We start from the raw sequence: 16,737 nt of genomic DNA on the forward strand, positions 1-16,737 counted from the left end.
AGGCCTTGTAAAAATGAAAACTCATATCCACTTTCCTCCAGATGCACACTACTGAAAACAAGATAAACATTCTAATGGTTTTAGCTAAGAAACAGAGCTATTTAAAAATAAATAGTCTTGAATCCATAATAAGATATTTAAAAAATTGCTTGGAATGTTACAACATTGATAATTATTGTGTGTTTATCTGGCAGAAACGCTAGGGTTTCTAACAGCATTTAATTCGGACAGCTCTTCCTTAACAAGCATAAAAGGCCTTAGAAAAGAAAACATTGCTCATTGCAGTTTAAATCTTTTGTTTGTTTGTTTGCTTGAAAGTATTGTGAGAGAGTGCTCTGAAAAGCACCATGAACTCCATGGATGAGACCAGACAAATGGCTTCAAACCAGGCTGTGTGGAGAACAGATGTTACCCTCTAGTGCTGGTGAAGCTTTAAAGGACCTTCCTCAGGGTGAGGAAGGCATCTTCCTACAGGGACCTCTGTCTCCCCATATGTCGGATACTCTCTCAGGGATCTGGGGAGAGGAGAGGTGCTGTGAGTCTCTTAATGCAAGGAAAGAAATCTTCCTGCAGGATTTCTTCTGCTGGAGGGCTCCATGGCAGCTCTGCTGCATGTTTGGAGCTCACCTCCAGGAAAAGTCTCAGCTACTCACGTTCTGTCCAAATGGGCTTTTCCCTTACACATTCCAGGAGCCAACAGCTGCAATAATCTTTAAGTGCAACGCACTGGCCTGATGGTGCAGGCTTTCACATGGAGGTCATCCATGGGAAACCTGAGTGAGACTGAACTGGAAGGCCTGGCTTTCCTGCAGGGCGGAAACAACTGTACAGAGGTTGGTGGTGCAAAGAAGGAAGACAGATGTCTTTAAAAAACGGGATAATGGAAATTCATTGTGATGGATGAGGCAATTTTTTCTTGCATTATGCTCATCTAAACAGAGGCAGAAGACAGTAGGCAGAGAAGTACATTTTTTGTGCTGTTTCCTCCTGGTGAAAGGTAAGCACAGGAAATATTCAGTATCCATGTAGTGAGGAGCTACGTACACAGCTGGCCAGCCTGCAAAGCCTGTGAAAGTAATCATCAAAGAGCTATAACGTGACCTTCATTAAGCTGCAGCAATGAATTGCAGCACAGATTCTCTGTCTCCACCCAGCCCAGAGAAGGCAGGAGCTAACACAAAAGGTGTGAACTGAGCAGTTTGATTTCATTCGGGATTAATATACTTGTTAAAGCCTTTATACTTAATTGATCTCCCTCCTCCCTAAGACCTGCTACACCTTTCAAAAAGACAGCACTTTTGAGAGCCCCTAAGCAGATACAAAAATGGCTAAAACATTACTTTAGGCAGCTGGAAATACACGTGTTTACACTGTTGAGGAAGATCTTGAAAAAAATTTGTTTGGAAATTGCTCTAGTGGAAACTATTTCTAAGGTGGCCTATAGCTAATGGTCGTTGCAAGCAGAAAGTCAATTTTTCAACATGCTGTAACCTATGTCCCTTTTTACTGTTCAAACAGAAAATTGTGTTTTGTAAGGATTGTGGCAAATTATAGGATGCTAAAGAGCATAGGCACTCCTTCTAGTATGTCCTAACTTTGAAATGCTTGACTTTATCACATTATGTGCTAGTAGAGTACTATTTGCTACTTACAAATATAGCATTTATGTATGCCCATAGCCTAGAAATATTCTAAAGTACAACTAAGCAAATATGTGTAGGTAAATATCATGAGACAGATTAAAGCATTAAATATCACTGAATTGTTTTAAACATAGAACGAATGCCATATAGTTAGCTATCTAGCTTTGACAGAACATCAGACTGGTATACGTTTTTGTTACTGGGATGGTTGCTCAAACCCAGAGCTCTCCCATGAAGTACAGCTTCACAGACTTATCAACTTCATTGTGTGAGCACATTAACATCTCTCTGGCTGTTAAGTAAAGAGCAGGTTTCACAGATTAAGACTGGGTAGGCCTGTGTAAGCACCATGCCAAGTGCTCAGAGTTTTCTCATAGGATGGAACGAATCCTTGCACCCAGCAGAAGTGAAGACATAAACATATCTTTTGCTTGCACCTCCACCACACAGCACATTTTTCCTTTACTCTCGACAATAGTGCAGGATCTTTTTGTCCTGTGCAGCAGTATATCCAACAGGAGCATCTTTAAATCTTTTGCATTGCACAAGTGATTTCATTTGCAACTAGATGGCAGAAAATAATCTAATTTCACGTTGCTTCCCAAAGACAGAAAGCCTTGTACAGATCCATTGCATAGGCAGCAATTTTCAGCATTAGTGTAATAAGGCATCCATCTCCCAAAGGGAACTGCCTAGCACTCAATTATGACTCTGAAGGATGAGCAGTGCTTCTTGTCCTAAACTAAGGTGTTATTTGAGAATATACAGAATACTCAACATACTTTAGAGATTCTTTCCTCTTTGATCCTTATAGCTTTGTATTCCTAGAAACCTTGGCATTGCTAACCTAAATCCACTCACTGCAGCTGACCAACATATTCCAGATATTTTTGTCTGGAATCTATAGCCAGCTGTTAAGAGTTTCCAGTAACTTCGTATTAGAAGTAGGGAGAGTTACTATTTACCTCTGAAAATGCTGATGCATTTTTTAAAAAGACCCACTTTTTCATTTTTCAATGACTCATCAGAATGATTAATGAATCCACTTAATGGGCTAAAGCAAAATGATGCCTTGATAATGCAAATAATGACTACTTTTACCAGCCATAAAATGAGATTACACATACATTCTTACCTCTTTCCATTCTGTAGGATACCAGGAGGGTGGGCAGTCAAAGCGATTACAGGCCTGCACGAGGGATGGCTTAGGCTTATAGCACAATTCATCTGCCAAAATCACGGTCTCGTTAGTCTCTCTTGATAGTAGATGAGAACAGAAGACATCTCGTGTCTGCAACCCAACCCCACAGGTAAGACTGCAGGTGCTCCATTTACCAATCTCCCATCTGTGAAGGGGTCAGGAGAGAAAACCTTAAGCATAGAATAAAGTCACCTTAGTTTTTCTTTCTGTAATGACAGATGGAGTGAAGAAGCAGTAAATGAAAGGGAATTCTGCTTTTCTGATCACCGTCACCCTTCTTGTAGCTTCAGGATGAGGCTCAGAAGATTTACTGTTTATCTGCATTTTCAGTTCTTGTCAAAAGCTCTTGGGCTTCAAGTCTAGGGGAGTCCTGCAATATCATAGGAAAAGTTTTGTGTCCTAAATTGAAAGTTTTTGGTGTGCAGGAGCCTGGCCAATATATTTCAAGACTGAATGGGTTTAGTTAGCTGTTTTTTTTTTTTTTTGTGTGTGTGTGTTTAACAAAAAAATGAGTATGTTAACAAAGTCCATCAAGTGAATTGCTGAGCAGGAATTTCTTCCATAAGATCCAGATGTGATGTTCCTGACTGACTTTTCCTTGTGGAGGTAGGGAGTGCTAAGGCCTTGAGAGATGCAACGGGAGAGGCAAGAGATCCTTTCCAGCCTCTGAGTGAACATCTACCACTGAGCCAGCCCTTCTCTGCACTAGCTATGTAAATTCCGCATCAATAGAATTGTTTATGACTGAATTTCTGTGTTCATCACCTTAAAACCAGATTTTTGCTATTTGAGCTGTGCTGAATACAATCCTTAATTCTGTCAGCCATACACAGAAAACTGCTTAAAATAGTAGGTCTTCCCTCTTGTACTCTAATAGAAGGTACTTCAGAGCTATGCAGAAATGAGTATGTAAAAAAGTCAGAATATATTCAGAATAAAATATAAGAAATAGTCTTATTTATAAATTATAAAATATATAAGAAATATATTTTCTTATATAAAATATAAGAAAATAGTCTTCCCATTTACTTTACACAAAACACTATACTGACCTGGACATACTCCCACTTCCAAAATGAAAGCGTGAGAGCCAGATACTGCCACTTTTTCTAATCCTGAAGAATAGCTTCCTTTCCTGCATGACGTTATTGAAACTGATTTCTGGGGAAGTAAATTAAACATTCAGGACAAGGAAGGCACAGGGAACCTGCCCTTGAAGAAAGCAAAGCCAGGCACAAACTAAAGAGAGTAATTATGAAGAAAGACATCCCAAGGCTCAAACTAGGATGGAGACAGACAATGAAGGAAAGTTATGAAACATGTTAGCAGCATGAAGCAGGACTTATGGAAGAAGCACACGAAAAACACTGACAATCTGAGATCAGCAGTCAATGGAAACTGCTCAGCACGTTTAAAATCCATCATGTTAGTAAACACATTATGGAAATAATCATTCAAGGCTGTGCCATCATACAGTCGCAGAACAATTCTAACTTCTCTCTTTATTTTATAAAGTTGTTCTGAGCAGTTGTTCTGAGCATTTTTTCTGTCCCTCTCAGTAATACCCATAACAAATTGAAACAGCACATAAGTAAGAAATATTTTTCCCTCTGTAGATGATAACGCTGATGGACCAAAAAGCCACACTGCTGTCCTTCTGTACTTCATTTTCTGATGACATTCTCTGATTTTATAACAGGACAGAATACGTCCTGAGCATCACCACAAGCACTAATGACACTGTAATTCACTTTTAGACAACAGTCTTGGTTCTGCTGGTAGCAATGACAAAACTGTGTTTAACTCTGTCTAACAATGAACATACCTTGCATACTGAGTTAGAAGTTGCCATGGTCACTTTACAGGGTGTAACACACTGAAGGCCACTAAAGCCTGAAATGTGTGCTGGGAGATATTTAGCAGTGGAATAGGAGTGACATCTGGCAGCCAGTGAAGCTAATCTGGAATGTTCTCCATACGAATGATCTTGGGGGAGAGGTCTTCCCAGATTTTCTCATAAAATTGTCAGTCAGAATTAATGTGAATATCAGCTACCCTTCAGTTTTGGCACAATCTAAAATAAGATATTTGAGTAGGTGTTGAAAAGAAGGCATTTGCTTATTTCAGAATCTATTTTAATACACGGTTAGTTGCCAGAATTTCTTTTATTCAAGTGATGGTAATAGCTGTTGCCTCCAGCAACTCATTGTTTGTTATTGGTATAAGCGCACAATGTTTCTGTTGGCAGTTCGCATCTCAGTGGCTAGCAGGCCACATAAACTCTTTAGAGATCTTGGCTTCTGCAGAAGAGGGTGTCTGTTACTTCTTCCAGAAAAGAAATGTTGTGTTTCAGTAAAGAGAAAGGATTTGTTTTTCCAGTGCTTGAAATTTCGGTTGCAGGTTGCATCTGTTGCCCTACCCATAATATCGGTTCATTCACAATTCTTTCCAGCTGCTTTGAACAGGAGATTCTTTAGAGGTGCTCAGGAAATATGAGGTCAAATTCTCTCTTACCCTTGTACTTGCATAGTCTCCAGAGACTTCTACAGACTTTCATAGAGACAAAGTAAAGAATGTAGAGTATAGCAGAGACGTGCAAAGTGGAGCAGGCATGTGCAAGTAACCAAAACCATAAATGATACATATGATTGGCAGAATTTCAATGTCACAAAAACACAGAGAAGATCAGTGATAACCTTATAGAATGGAATCACGGGGGTATAGAACTATTTTATAACAGCTAAAGATGCTTGCAACACTTTGAACTAATATTATCCTACTAAATTTACAACTTCGTTTGGAAACTACTTGTACTGTTGGAGGTAATAATTTTTTTCGGTGTAAATACTGCTTTTCTGTAGTAACACAGTCTTACCCTTACTGTAGAGTGTTATGTGATGCTAAACAAAATAATTCCTATCTTATTTAATACGGTCCTTATCTGTGCATTCTCTGCCTCTTTTTTCTTTTGGGTGTTTTGGCCACGCTGAACTGACTTTTCCAATGTGTATGGCATACAAAAAAGGATAATGTCATCATGTCCTGCACGCATCTGACAACACCAGAGTTAAAATTCAAGTAGGAAACAATGCGATACTTAAAAAGGTGAATATAGTAGTTACAGGACCAGGCTAAGAGAATCTCATGTAAGTGGAACTGGCATCTTTGTGAGCTGACTGTGGTTGTTGTTAAGGTGTAGACTTTAGGAAAAATCTGCGTACTTGTTAGTTTATAGCCCAGCTGAGATTCTTCGGTTTGGTACTTCCTGTATGGCTTCCCAGAGCCCGGTGAAGAGATTGCATGGTTTTGGTTTGAAATATTCTTTTTATCCCTGCTTCTTCCTCCTCCACTAATGCCCAAAGCTGTATTAACATGTAGCAACAGAGAAATAATGTCTTTTTAGTCTTCTTTACAGCAGAACTTGGGCACATCTGTGCCCCTAAAGTCCTGTCTTTTTCTAACTATCAGTTCACCAGTTGTCTTTCTCCATCTCCCTAAACACCTAAGTAGTGGTTATGTATTTAACCACAAACGAGACTCTTAAAATATTTCAACTACTGTACTTCATAACAAACAATTCCAAAGGTTTTCGTTCTCTGCAGGGTCTGACATACATATGATATGTTGGATATCTGAACTGCTTGAAGGAAAAGTATATTAATACAAAACCACAGAGACATTTAGAGACGGCTAACAGAGAGGAATGTAACAGGAAAAAGGCAATTCATAGGGCTGGATGTATTGAAATGGATATGTGTATATTAGTGATACATGTATCAGAATACATATATATGCACGTTTTTGAAATGAACACAAATGAAAACAAGTTTCCACTTGAAACGTAGAGAGAGCAGAGGATGGTCTCAAGATACAGTTTATTTCAAGTATCATCACGAATTCAAAGTATAAAACTGATCACATACACTTTTCACTTTCCAAATGAACAATCTCCTGCTTCCATCAGACTTTTGTGATGCCCTGGTAGTATTTTTAGAGTTGGTGAAGCATGTGAAGACTTACAATGCACATGAAGATAGGCAAACTAATTAGTGAACTGATTTGATTGCTCAAGGCAATGGTTTTCCTTTAGGTTTTCTTATACACAACGGTAAGGATGTGGTCTAAAAACTGCACATAAATTCATGAAAAGCCCAACCAGCTGGAGCACTAAATTTTTTACACTTCCAGGAACTATAAACTAACAAAGAGAATTAGCAATGGATGGATTTTACGAACAGAAAAACATCAGTTAGGAAATCTAATGGTCAGTTTACATTAAGAATTAGACTAGTAATCTGTAATATACTAATGATTTCATGAATTCAGATTCTAATTTCTAAAGAGCCAGTGAGAAACTACAATTTTCTGGAATATTCTCATTAAATAAATTAGGCTTGACTAGGCAGTGTTTATGCATGTGCTTAACTTCAGGCAAACAGGCAGTTTCTACAATTAATCATGGTCAGTATGTTTTAAAATGTGAATATTTGCAGCTCCATTGAATAAAAGAAAGAATAATTGTGAAGCTGCAGTTGCCAAACAAGGCCAAGTAATCTGAAAATCTTGATTTCAGTTGCAGCACAATTATTCTATATCATTAAGATCAGTCTAAAAAAGTTAGAGATGCTCTCAAATACTGCTTAACCATGCTATTTCCAATACAGGAAATAATCTTGACATAGTTAACAAAAATCTTGCCTGCAAACCCTAAATTAAACTTTATCATGTTATACTTCAATGAGTTTCAAGTTTTGTGAGGGTCCATATATCTGACTAGAATATAGCCTGGACATTTGTGGTCAACTTCAAGTTGTTTAAAAGGAAAAGAGAAAAAGCTTCTAACACATAACATGAGTGTGAACTTCTAATTAGTTCTAGACATTGAATTTTAATTAGATATGATCTTCCCTTCTTTCTTGTGGCAGAACAAAAAGTATCAATGTCATATCGTACCCAAGTAGTTCAGGTGAAGAATTGAAGCATCAAGTGAGCAGGACCTTGTTCCTGGCTCTTTGCGGAACTCCAGGGATGGCTGAGACCAGAACTGCTGAAACATGAGTTAGCCTGTGAGCATAATAATACAACCCTTGAGTCCAATGGGAGAACTCAAGTGCTGGGCTGAATCATACTGTTCTCCTACTCTTCACATTTGCGAAATCGTAGCAATACTTTTTTTTTCTCTTAAACTTCATCCACGTTGTCTGCTTATGTTGTGGTCCTACAGTAGGGATGATCTCTTACTCCCTTTATCTACTGCTTAGCACAATGGACTCTCAGCTTGACAGGAGCCTCTAGGCATTCGCGTGTTACGAATAACAACAGGGACAACAATGCTCTGTTACCTCAGTTTTCAAATGTCCCTCTCATTGCTACAAGAACGGTAGCCTGCACAATAATTCTGCTAGGTAGGTAGACCAGAAAGTGGCACCAGCTAGTAAGCAGCTACTCACGGCAGGAGAAGCTGCTAGAATTAGAGCTGTTGCCCCAGTGGAGCCACAAGCCTTCAGAACAAAGCGCTCTCACACCCCCATAGTCAGTCTGGAAAAAGTAAATGATGTAGGTAGAGCTTGAAAATTGTATAGTCTTGAGCCAAAGCACTGTGAAGCCCACAGCTTTGGATTAGTCCCTATATGCACAGTGTATGTAGTAAAACCCAAAACATTCTAAGCTGTTAGGTGTTATATGTAAAGAATATTTTCTAGAGATATATGATTTCATCCTGACAGGATCCTTTCAAGCACTGCCAAGAAAATTGAACACTGCACAGGAAAAGTAAACACCCTTCCACACAAAGACCTCCCAAACTAGTTCTAAAAAATGAAATTATTGTCATTTTTGTGTGGTTAAAACATATGAAAGCGATACAAAAGACCTCTTCTTATTTCTAAAATAAACATTCATCAGTGTGGAGAGAGGTTTGCCTGGAAGCATCTTACTTAACGTCTGACACCTGCCTGCATAAAGACATTTCTCAGTGCACAAGGGCTGGGTGGCAGCTGTGTATATGTGCATGCAACAGACTGAGTAAATCACATACTATGTCAATACTGGCTTCCTCTTGTCCTCTATCAACCCATGTGTTCCTCCATTGGACCCTGCAGACTGATAAGTTTGATCAGAGCTCATACATGTCCTCCCTTTCTTTTCTGTTATCAGTCTGGAGCTGTGTTTGTGGCAAATCTTCCTGAGAGAGTTACTGTCCATCCTGTTTGGGTAGCATACTTTCCTGCAGAGAATCTATGGGATTGAGATGAGGACTCCCAGGTCAATTCTCGGCTTTGTAATCAAACTAGTCCCAAAGAAAGAGGCACAAAAGATAAGAATTTAACTACAACTAATTTTTCATTCAGCTGTTAAATCCTTCACAGTGAAATCAGACTGTTCCTTTGAAATGAAATGGGAGAGTCGAGACCTCCGCTTAGGTGTTTAAACATGGATCTGAGTCTCTAGGAAGCGATCTCCCTATTGCTATGATTCAGTTTGTGTTAGAAAGAACATCACAAATACACATACAGTATACACTCATCTCTGAGGAAAACTGAGGTTTAGCTAAGCTTTGAAAAGTTAATACTTGATTTAATACTCGATTAAGAAACAAAAATGAGAAGGCACAATACTTTGAAATTGACAGCAGCCACAACAGAAAAATAATTCGTGCTTAGTTGTTGTTCAGTACCAGCCTGACAAAATTTGCTGTTCAGTATTATAGACATGACGAGGGAGCTGAACAGGCCAGAAAGGTTTCAGAGGATAGCTGTGCACAAGGGAGAACGAGGTGCTTTTCTTCAAAAAGCGTCTTCCTTGCAAGTCAAGAGAATCCATTAAAGAGATGCCTATGCAGCTAGCACATGCAAGCAGATCAAAGGCTCCACGAGAGCACTCTGGGAGCTGACAGGAGCGGCCTGTGTTCACTCTGTAGACTTATCGGTATCAATGAATATTGCAACTCATTATAGCTGAATGTGGCAGGGAGCCAATATTTATATAACAGAGCCAAAGAGAGGAAAACAGAGGAGGATCTCAAAAGCCAGTGAAGAGCGGAGGGTAAATGGAGTATGCAGCAACTGTACAAATGGCAATTTTGGTTGCTGGAGTAACCTTCTGACATGCTTCAAGCCATATATAGAAGGTTCCTTACAGTAAAAATTCTTGCTGCCCCCAGAGTTGAAGGCAGAGAACATCAACCAGATGAGAAAAGAGGGTTTGTGTTTTTCTGCCAACACTTTGAACAGTGGGAGGTTGTCTAATGGGTCCAGGGGACTACTGCAGATGCAGAATGCATGAACCACAGAAGAATATGGAAAGATAACCTCAAGTAAGTGGTTTGAGAGATTAGCAGACATACTGGCTGCTGAAAAGTACCTCACAAGGGACTTTTACTCTGTATGGTAACTGTGGCATTGCAATAAATGATAGCAATGGCTGTCTTTGATACAGCTACACAGATCAGATTAGGCTTGACAGACGAACAAGAACCAGTTTTTGTCTCAAGTTTAGATTTGGTCTCATGCTTAATGCACTAACTTCTTACAGGAGGTTGTTCAATACTTTATGTGAGATACAATGAAAATAAGTCCTTGGTAGCTCCTTTCAAAAATAAAGATAGGAAAGAGTTGAGAAACAGAGTAAATTAGTGTAAAGATGGAAAGGTGTTTAAGAAGTAATATGGGGATGTTTGAGGAATAGAACAGAAATTGCACAAATTGCACCTCTATGCACATGACAAATGTCAGAAACTGAGTGAGAGTGCAGAGAGGAACGCACAGTTTGGGAACTATAGCAGAGCGGGATAATACCCCTTGCCTCAAGCCTACATCAAAGTAAAGCAAAACCACGAGAACCGCTGATTTATGAAATAAAATGTGCACACCAATCTATGAAGTGCTCTCATAAGGTTCATCTGCAAAGAAGCAGAGTGACAGTTTAACACCCTGCTGCCCATGACAGAGCTGCTTTATGTCAAAGAATCCCTGGTTCTTTTCACACTGGTGCTCTCCATCTCCATGCTGGACTGTCTCATAAGCCAATACCTTTTCTTAGGCCTAACTTTATGCCATACGGAAAATGTTAAAAAACAGCTGTTCCTGAAGAAGGAATCAACAAGTTCGCAGTCACCAGAAGACAAAGAAAGAAAAAGCTCAGCAGGTGAGAGAGATGTGCAATGAACTGATTATTTGTAAGCTGAAATACCATCTAAAATGAAGCATTTTAAAAACGAGACAGTTGAAAATGCATGTAGACGACATGGAAAGAATATACAAAAAGCCTGACTTCACAACTGGTAAGACCAATACTCATGAACATGTGATTTCGTCTCACAGAGAAGGCATCTAAGGATGCCTTTGCTGAAATGATCAGTGCAGGAAGGAAGTAAAGTCACTGGATTGAACGGACAAAGCAGGCAGATTCATAAATGAAACAGTGTTCAGATAACAGTGTGCAGGCTTAAGTAATTCTCTACTAAGTTCAAGTTTTATGAGCAGTACTGCCACAAAAACAGCAGATAACATGAGCTTCTTGTTGACCTGGCTGGCAGCATTACAGGGATAATATTTTCATTAGGATGAACTGTTCCTGAACTATTTCGCCAGTGCAGAAGGTACAAACAGGCTGTCTCTCAAAATCAAGCATATAAGGTTTTTCTCTAGTTTTTCAGTAGGGGGAGGGGAGAACAGTTGAACTTAGGTATCTATATCTATATGATACTGCAATTGAACTCAGGAAACTCCAAGTGCCTGCTTATGTTTGAATTCTCTCCAGTGCCCTTCTTGCAACATATAGTTAGTAAGGCAGTGCAATACTTTTGTTCCAAGGGCACGCCCAGATCCAATATTTCCTTCTTAGTTTCCCCTTAGAGATCCTGAAACTGTGACTGATAATCTATTTAGTAACTCATTCACTCTTCTGCAGTAAAAGAAGTTTTTCCTCACATTGACATGCAGAGATACAAATATGCAGGAGCTCCTTACACAGAGTGAGGGTCTAAACTCCCGTTACACCCATAAATAACCAAAACAACCGTGGTAAGGTATTCAGATTCATGTAAGTATCAACCAAGACCTGATTCTGACTCAAGAAATGCATAGAAGAAAAAGTTATTATACTCAAAATGATGGTGTTGGACAAGTTATTATGTATATTGGCAACTTGTAATAAAACACTTTGTATCTCCATCCAAATATTTATAATAAAATATAGATTTGTGTGCAGAATCTGGAGACTACAGAATGGCAACTTAATACATTTCTGCCCCAAGTTTCCCTGACTGAGAAACTGGCTTAGATCTTGGAGAAAGTAATTACTTTAGACTGCACTTTTCTTCCTCATGGGAAAGGTAATGAAGTTGTCTTACATATCTGAACACTTTTGTTCAGATAGGAACCGCGACAGTGTAACTATTATAATTTAAAAAAAACCCCACCAAACCCCAAACCTCCATTCAAAATAGTTACAACAATAAAAATCGATGGATCCATCAGGTGTTAATTAAATGCATTGCTGTTCACCTCTGCATGAATGATTCAAGACTTTCCCAAGACTGTGGATGGCTAACATCTACTAACAGCTGGTTGCAGTGTAGTATATGTCAGCTTAGTCATATTTCTGATGGATAACTGCACACTACAAACTCTACTCTGCACATGGGTCGGGGCAATCCCAAGCACAAGTACAGGCTGGGCGGAGAATGGATTGAGAGCAGCCCTGAGGAAAAGGACTTGGGAGTGCTGGTGGATGAGAAGCTCAACATGAGCCAGCAATGTGCACTGGCAGCCCAAAAAGCCAACCGTGTCCTGGGCTGCATCCAAAGCAGCGTGGGCAGCAGGTCGAGGGAGGTGATTCTGCCCCTCTGCTCTGCTCTCGTGAGACCCCACCTGGAATACTGCATTCAGCTCTGGAGTCCCCAACACAAGAAGGACATGGAGCTGCTGGGGCGAGTCCAGAGGAGGCCACGAAGATGATCTGAGGGCTGGAGCACCTCTGCTATGAAGACAGGCTGAGAGAGTTGGGGCTGTTGAGCCTGGAGAAGAGAAGGCTCCGGGGTGATCTTATAGCAGCTTTCCAGTACCTAAAGGGGGCCTACAGGAAAGCTGGAGAGGGACTTTTTATAAGGGCGTGTAGTGACAGGACAAGGGGCAATGGCTTTAAACTGAAAGAGGGGAGATTTCGATTAGATCTAAGGAAGAAATTTTTCCCTCTGAGGGTGGTGAGGCACTGGAACAGGTTGCCTAGAAGAGTTGTGACTGCCCCATCCCTGGAAGTGTTCAAGGCCAGGCTGGATGAGGCTTTGAGCAACCTGGTGTAGTGCAGGGTTTCCCTGCCCATGGCAGGGGGGTTGGAGCTAGATGATCTTTGAGGTCTGTTCCAACCCGAACCATTCTATGATTCTATGATTCTACTTCGCCAGTGAGACCTTTGATGCTTAACAGTGTTAGGAGAGAGGACAGAGAAATGGAGATCGCATAACTGAAGATGGAAATTTTCATGTGCACAAATAGGAGGGCTTACTGTGCTTGTGCAGATGAGACAGATCTGCTTGGCAGACATACTACTCTTTGTTTAATCAATCTGGCTCCTTCTATAAGTACTTAATTCATTCCAAATTGAACGGAAATGAAGGCGCCTCCTCTATTTATTTCATGTGTGAATCTCTCTAATGTGTAAGTATGGTACAGTACAGTACATTTTCAGCAGTTAATACCATATTTTTGTTCTCCTTTCAGGTACCTTATCTTTTCATCCATAAAGGTTTATTGGTTTGGAAGTATTGGATATTGCTCAGACTACTGCTATAATAAGTTACTTCAGCAGTACTGTAAATGGAAGATATAATGGTGCTCTTGATTTCACCCCTTTTTGAAGGAAGTGATGATGCATAGTGAAATCAACTGTTTATAGGACCCTGCAGCTTATTTCACAGGTTAATGCTGCAGCGAAAAAGTTAATCCTGGCCATTATACCACAAAACATTTGACTTAACTTCATATTTGGCACAAGAGCAAAGACATGCTCTTTATTGTCACTGTTGGGAAAACTTGCTTTTGGGAGTGAAATCCTGCTGTTGAGGCAGTAAATTAATACTCAAGAGAACAGAAAATAAATTTAGAGAAAAAAATAAGAATTAGAAGCTAATGTACGAAATGCTGAAATTACAGTATATTTGTTCAAAATTCTGAAAAAATATGAAGAGGCAGTGAATATTAACTTCTGGTTAGCACAGGCATTAGAGACGAGAAGGGTGGAGAGAAGTGGACTGTATTAAGGTGAATAAAACTGAGAAATTAACAGTGCTAGGAATAAAAGAAGAGAAATTTTCTTCTGCAGAGGGACTCACTAAATCCCTACCACAACTTCAAGCTCAGATTCATCACAAACCAAGCTTTAAAAACACAAGGGTCTATTAACTTGGCAAAATTTGTGACCTGGAGATTTATGTAGAGGAAAATAATCTATTTAGATATATAGGATTCTGAATAAGAAGTGTGAGCTACCATTTTTTGAAGTAGAAAAGGAAATATGGTATAAATTATTAAAAAATTATTTACAAATGTACTGTAATATTTTATGAACATAGTAGTCTGAGTGGAAAATCAGCGGAAACGAGAGACAATGTCTATGAGTGAAATCATATCTAATTAAGGAATCACCATATTATTTAAGAGTAAAATGACTGGGATAGAGGTCTGAAATCTTAAATTAGAAGAGCTGAAGGCAGACTGTTACAGAGGCTCCAGAGCTCCTCCACTGACCCTGGCAACTTGCAAGTTGCTTTGCTTCACGTTTAGATGATGGCTGAAAAGGACCACTTCCTACGGGTCCCCTTGGTGACTTCACTGTAACTGCTGTTGAGCAGGAGATACCAAGGAGCCTGCAGTTATTGCTTTACCACAAGCAAAGCATGTGAAAAAGAGGAAGAGTGAGCTGTCAGCCACCTCTTGGGCAATGTCTTAACAACTGAAGAGGGTACAAAGGGAGAGATTATATTATAAAAAAGGAAATAGAAATGGTTTTGTGTCATAGATTAATACATTTTAAGGCCAGGGAGTTATTACAGTTTGCAGGGTAGGCATGCAGGTAATGCAGGTACAGCACAACAGAGCGGTTTAGGGATGACTGCCTGCTTAGACCTCTGTACGGACTTGTCTTTAGAAAAGTAAACCTAGACAAAACGCAGGATCATGATTCTCTCACTGAGCCCATGACACCTGTTTAAGCTGCTTCTTGACCTAAAGGCTTCAAATAAGGGTGAATCTACCCTGCCTGACAGCGTATTCTTTCTAATGCCTCATTCTACAATTTAGTCCATCAATGGTTCACGTTTTGGCCTGTGATCCTAGAAGGCTCTGTGGGCTACATCTTAAGAGGCTGTCAAAGCCATTCTCAGTTCATTTCAGTTCAAAATAGACTTAAATACATCCCACTTTAAAAAATACCAGAGGTTTGTAAGGGGTTGAATATCTTTCTGTGGCACAAAGAGACAGCAACACTATCATTGCCTCATTAGAGCTAATTCTAACCTACACCTCTGAGAAAAGACCGCCACAAAACAAGAACAGGTATCTCCTGCCAGTAAGGCTATACTGCAATATCTATAGACATAACGACTTGCAAATCATAGAATGGTTAAGGTTGGAAGGGACCTCAAAGATCATCTAGTTTCATGAACTAGGCAGAGATGCTCTAATATTTCACCTGAGTGATGCAAAACATATATGTATTGACACCATGCCACACACAGAGGTCACCTTTAATGAATTAAAGAAAGCTCTGGCAGTTTCATACATATTGAATTCATTTCAGATTGTCCATGGGAGCACGTCTTAAACGAAGTCTGACCTACCAGCAACAGAATACATTGAAAAACATGTTGGGTTTTTTTCCTCCTTTATAGTTTGACTTCATCTGGGGAATGAAATAGAGTAAAACAGATGGACAATACTGCATTCACCAAATAAACATTAAAATAATAACAGGTAATTCGTTGCACAAACACAAAACAAGCAGATGCAGGGAAAAAAACGACAACAATAAAAGGAAGAGAAAAAGAAGATACTATGCAATGAGTTAGAGCCCAGCCTAACTCAGGCTATCTTGACCCTTCACTTAGACGTCTCCTATCTTTTCTTGCCAACAACATAGGCTTGAAGGAGTAAAGGAAGAATGCTGGGGTGAAATCCTGTGCTATTCCTCGAACCGTCTGCTTTTTCTTCACTGTTTTGTTTTTTTTTTATTTTTTCCTTTGGTATAGTAGCATTCAGCTGTTCTTTGTTGTACAGGAATAAAAGTTCAGTTTTGAAAATATGCAAGAACAAAGCTGTAGAAATTGCCTGGAATTTCCTCCATTTTCAGCCATCTGGCTTTCATTGCTTTTCTTCTCTCTCCACTCCTCCATACATCTTTACCAAATCTTTTCAACACGCATTGACCAAGCTATTGAGCAGTTATAATTAAAACCACAGTTACAATATTCTCTTTCACCCCTTTGGTAAGAGTTTGTTGGCTCACCACGAGGTGCTCATGCTGTTGCTGTTATAAACAACGGCAATTATATCTGATTAGATGATGACTGCCTCTGTATTTTGGGTTGTGGAGGCTGAGGAAAAGACACATTTTGGATGTGACTCGTTGTTGAAAACAGTAAATCTAACATTGAAACAGGGTTTTTCTGACTGTTTTTGGAGTAATTTAGAATACGAACACAGCAATTAGCAAAACTGAGTGATCTGCCTTTTTGGTTTTTGAGCTTAGAGAAGAAACTTCTAGATATTGAAGAGCTATTCTGCATTTACTTCTGGGAAGACTGCTCTGGTCAAGTACTGCTATGTAATTCTGGAAGTGATACAGCTTGATTAACACAAATTAAGTAGCTGAATGACTGAGTTAAAATGGTCATGG

At 39.5% G+C, this 16,737-nt stretch overlaps 1 protein-coding gene across 1 annotated transcript in view; it reads right to left on the reverse strand.

Moving 5' to 3' along the window:
- The window catches only part of ADAMTSL1 (ADAMTS like 1), a 365,777-nt gene that overhangs the window by 51,846 nt on the left and 297,194 nt on the right, over positions 1-16,737 (reverse strand). Inside the window, exon 16 of the mRNA XM_086629918.1 lies at positions 2,779-2,989. Coding sequence (XP_086486044.1) covers positions 2,779-2,989 — 211 coding nt within the window. The remainder of the gene's footprint in view (positions 1-2,778; positions 2,990-16,737) is intronic.

This window comes from Tauraco erythrolophus, chromosome Z (genome assembly GCF_009769465.1).
Source record: "Tauraco erythrolophus isolate bTauEry1 chromosome Z, bTauEry1.pri, whole genome shotgun sequence".
Lineage (NCBI taxonomy): Eukaryota > Metazoa > Chordata > Aves > Musophagiformes > Musophagidae > Tauraco > Tauraco erythrolophus.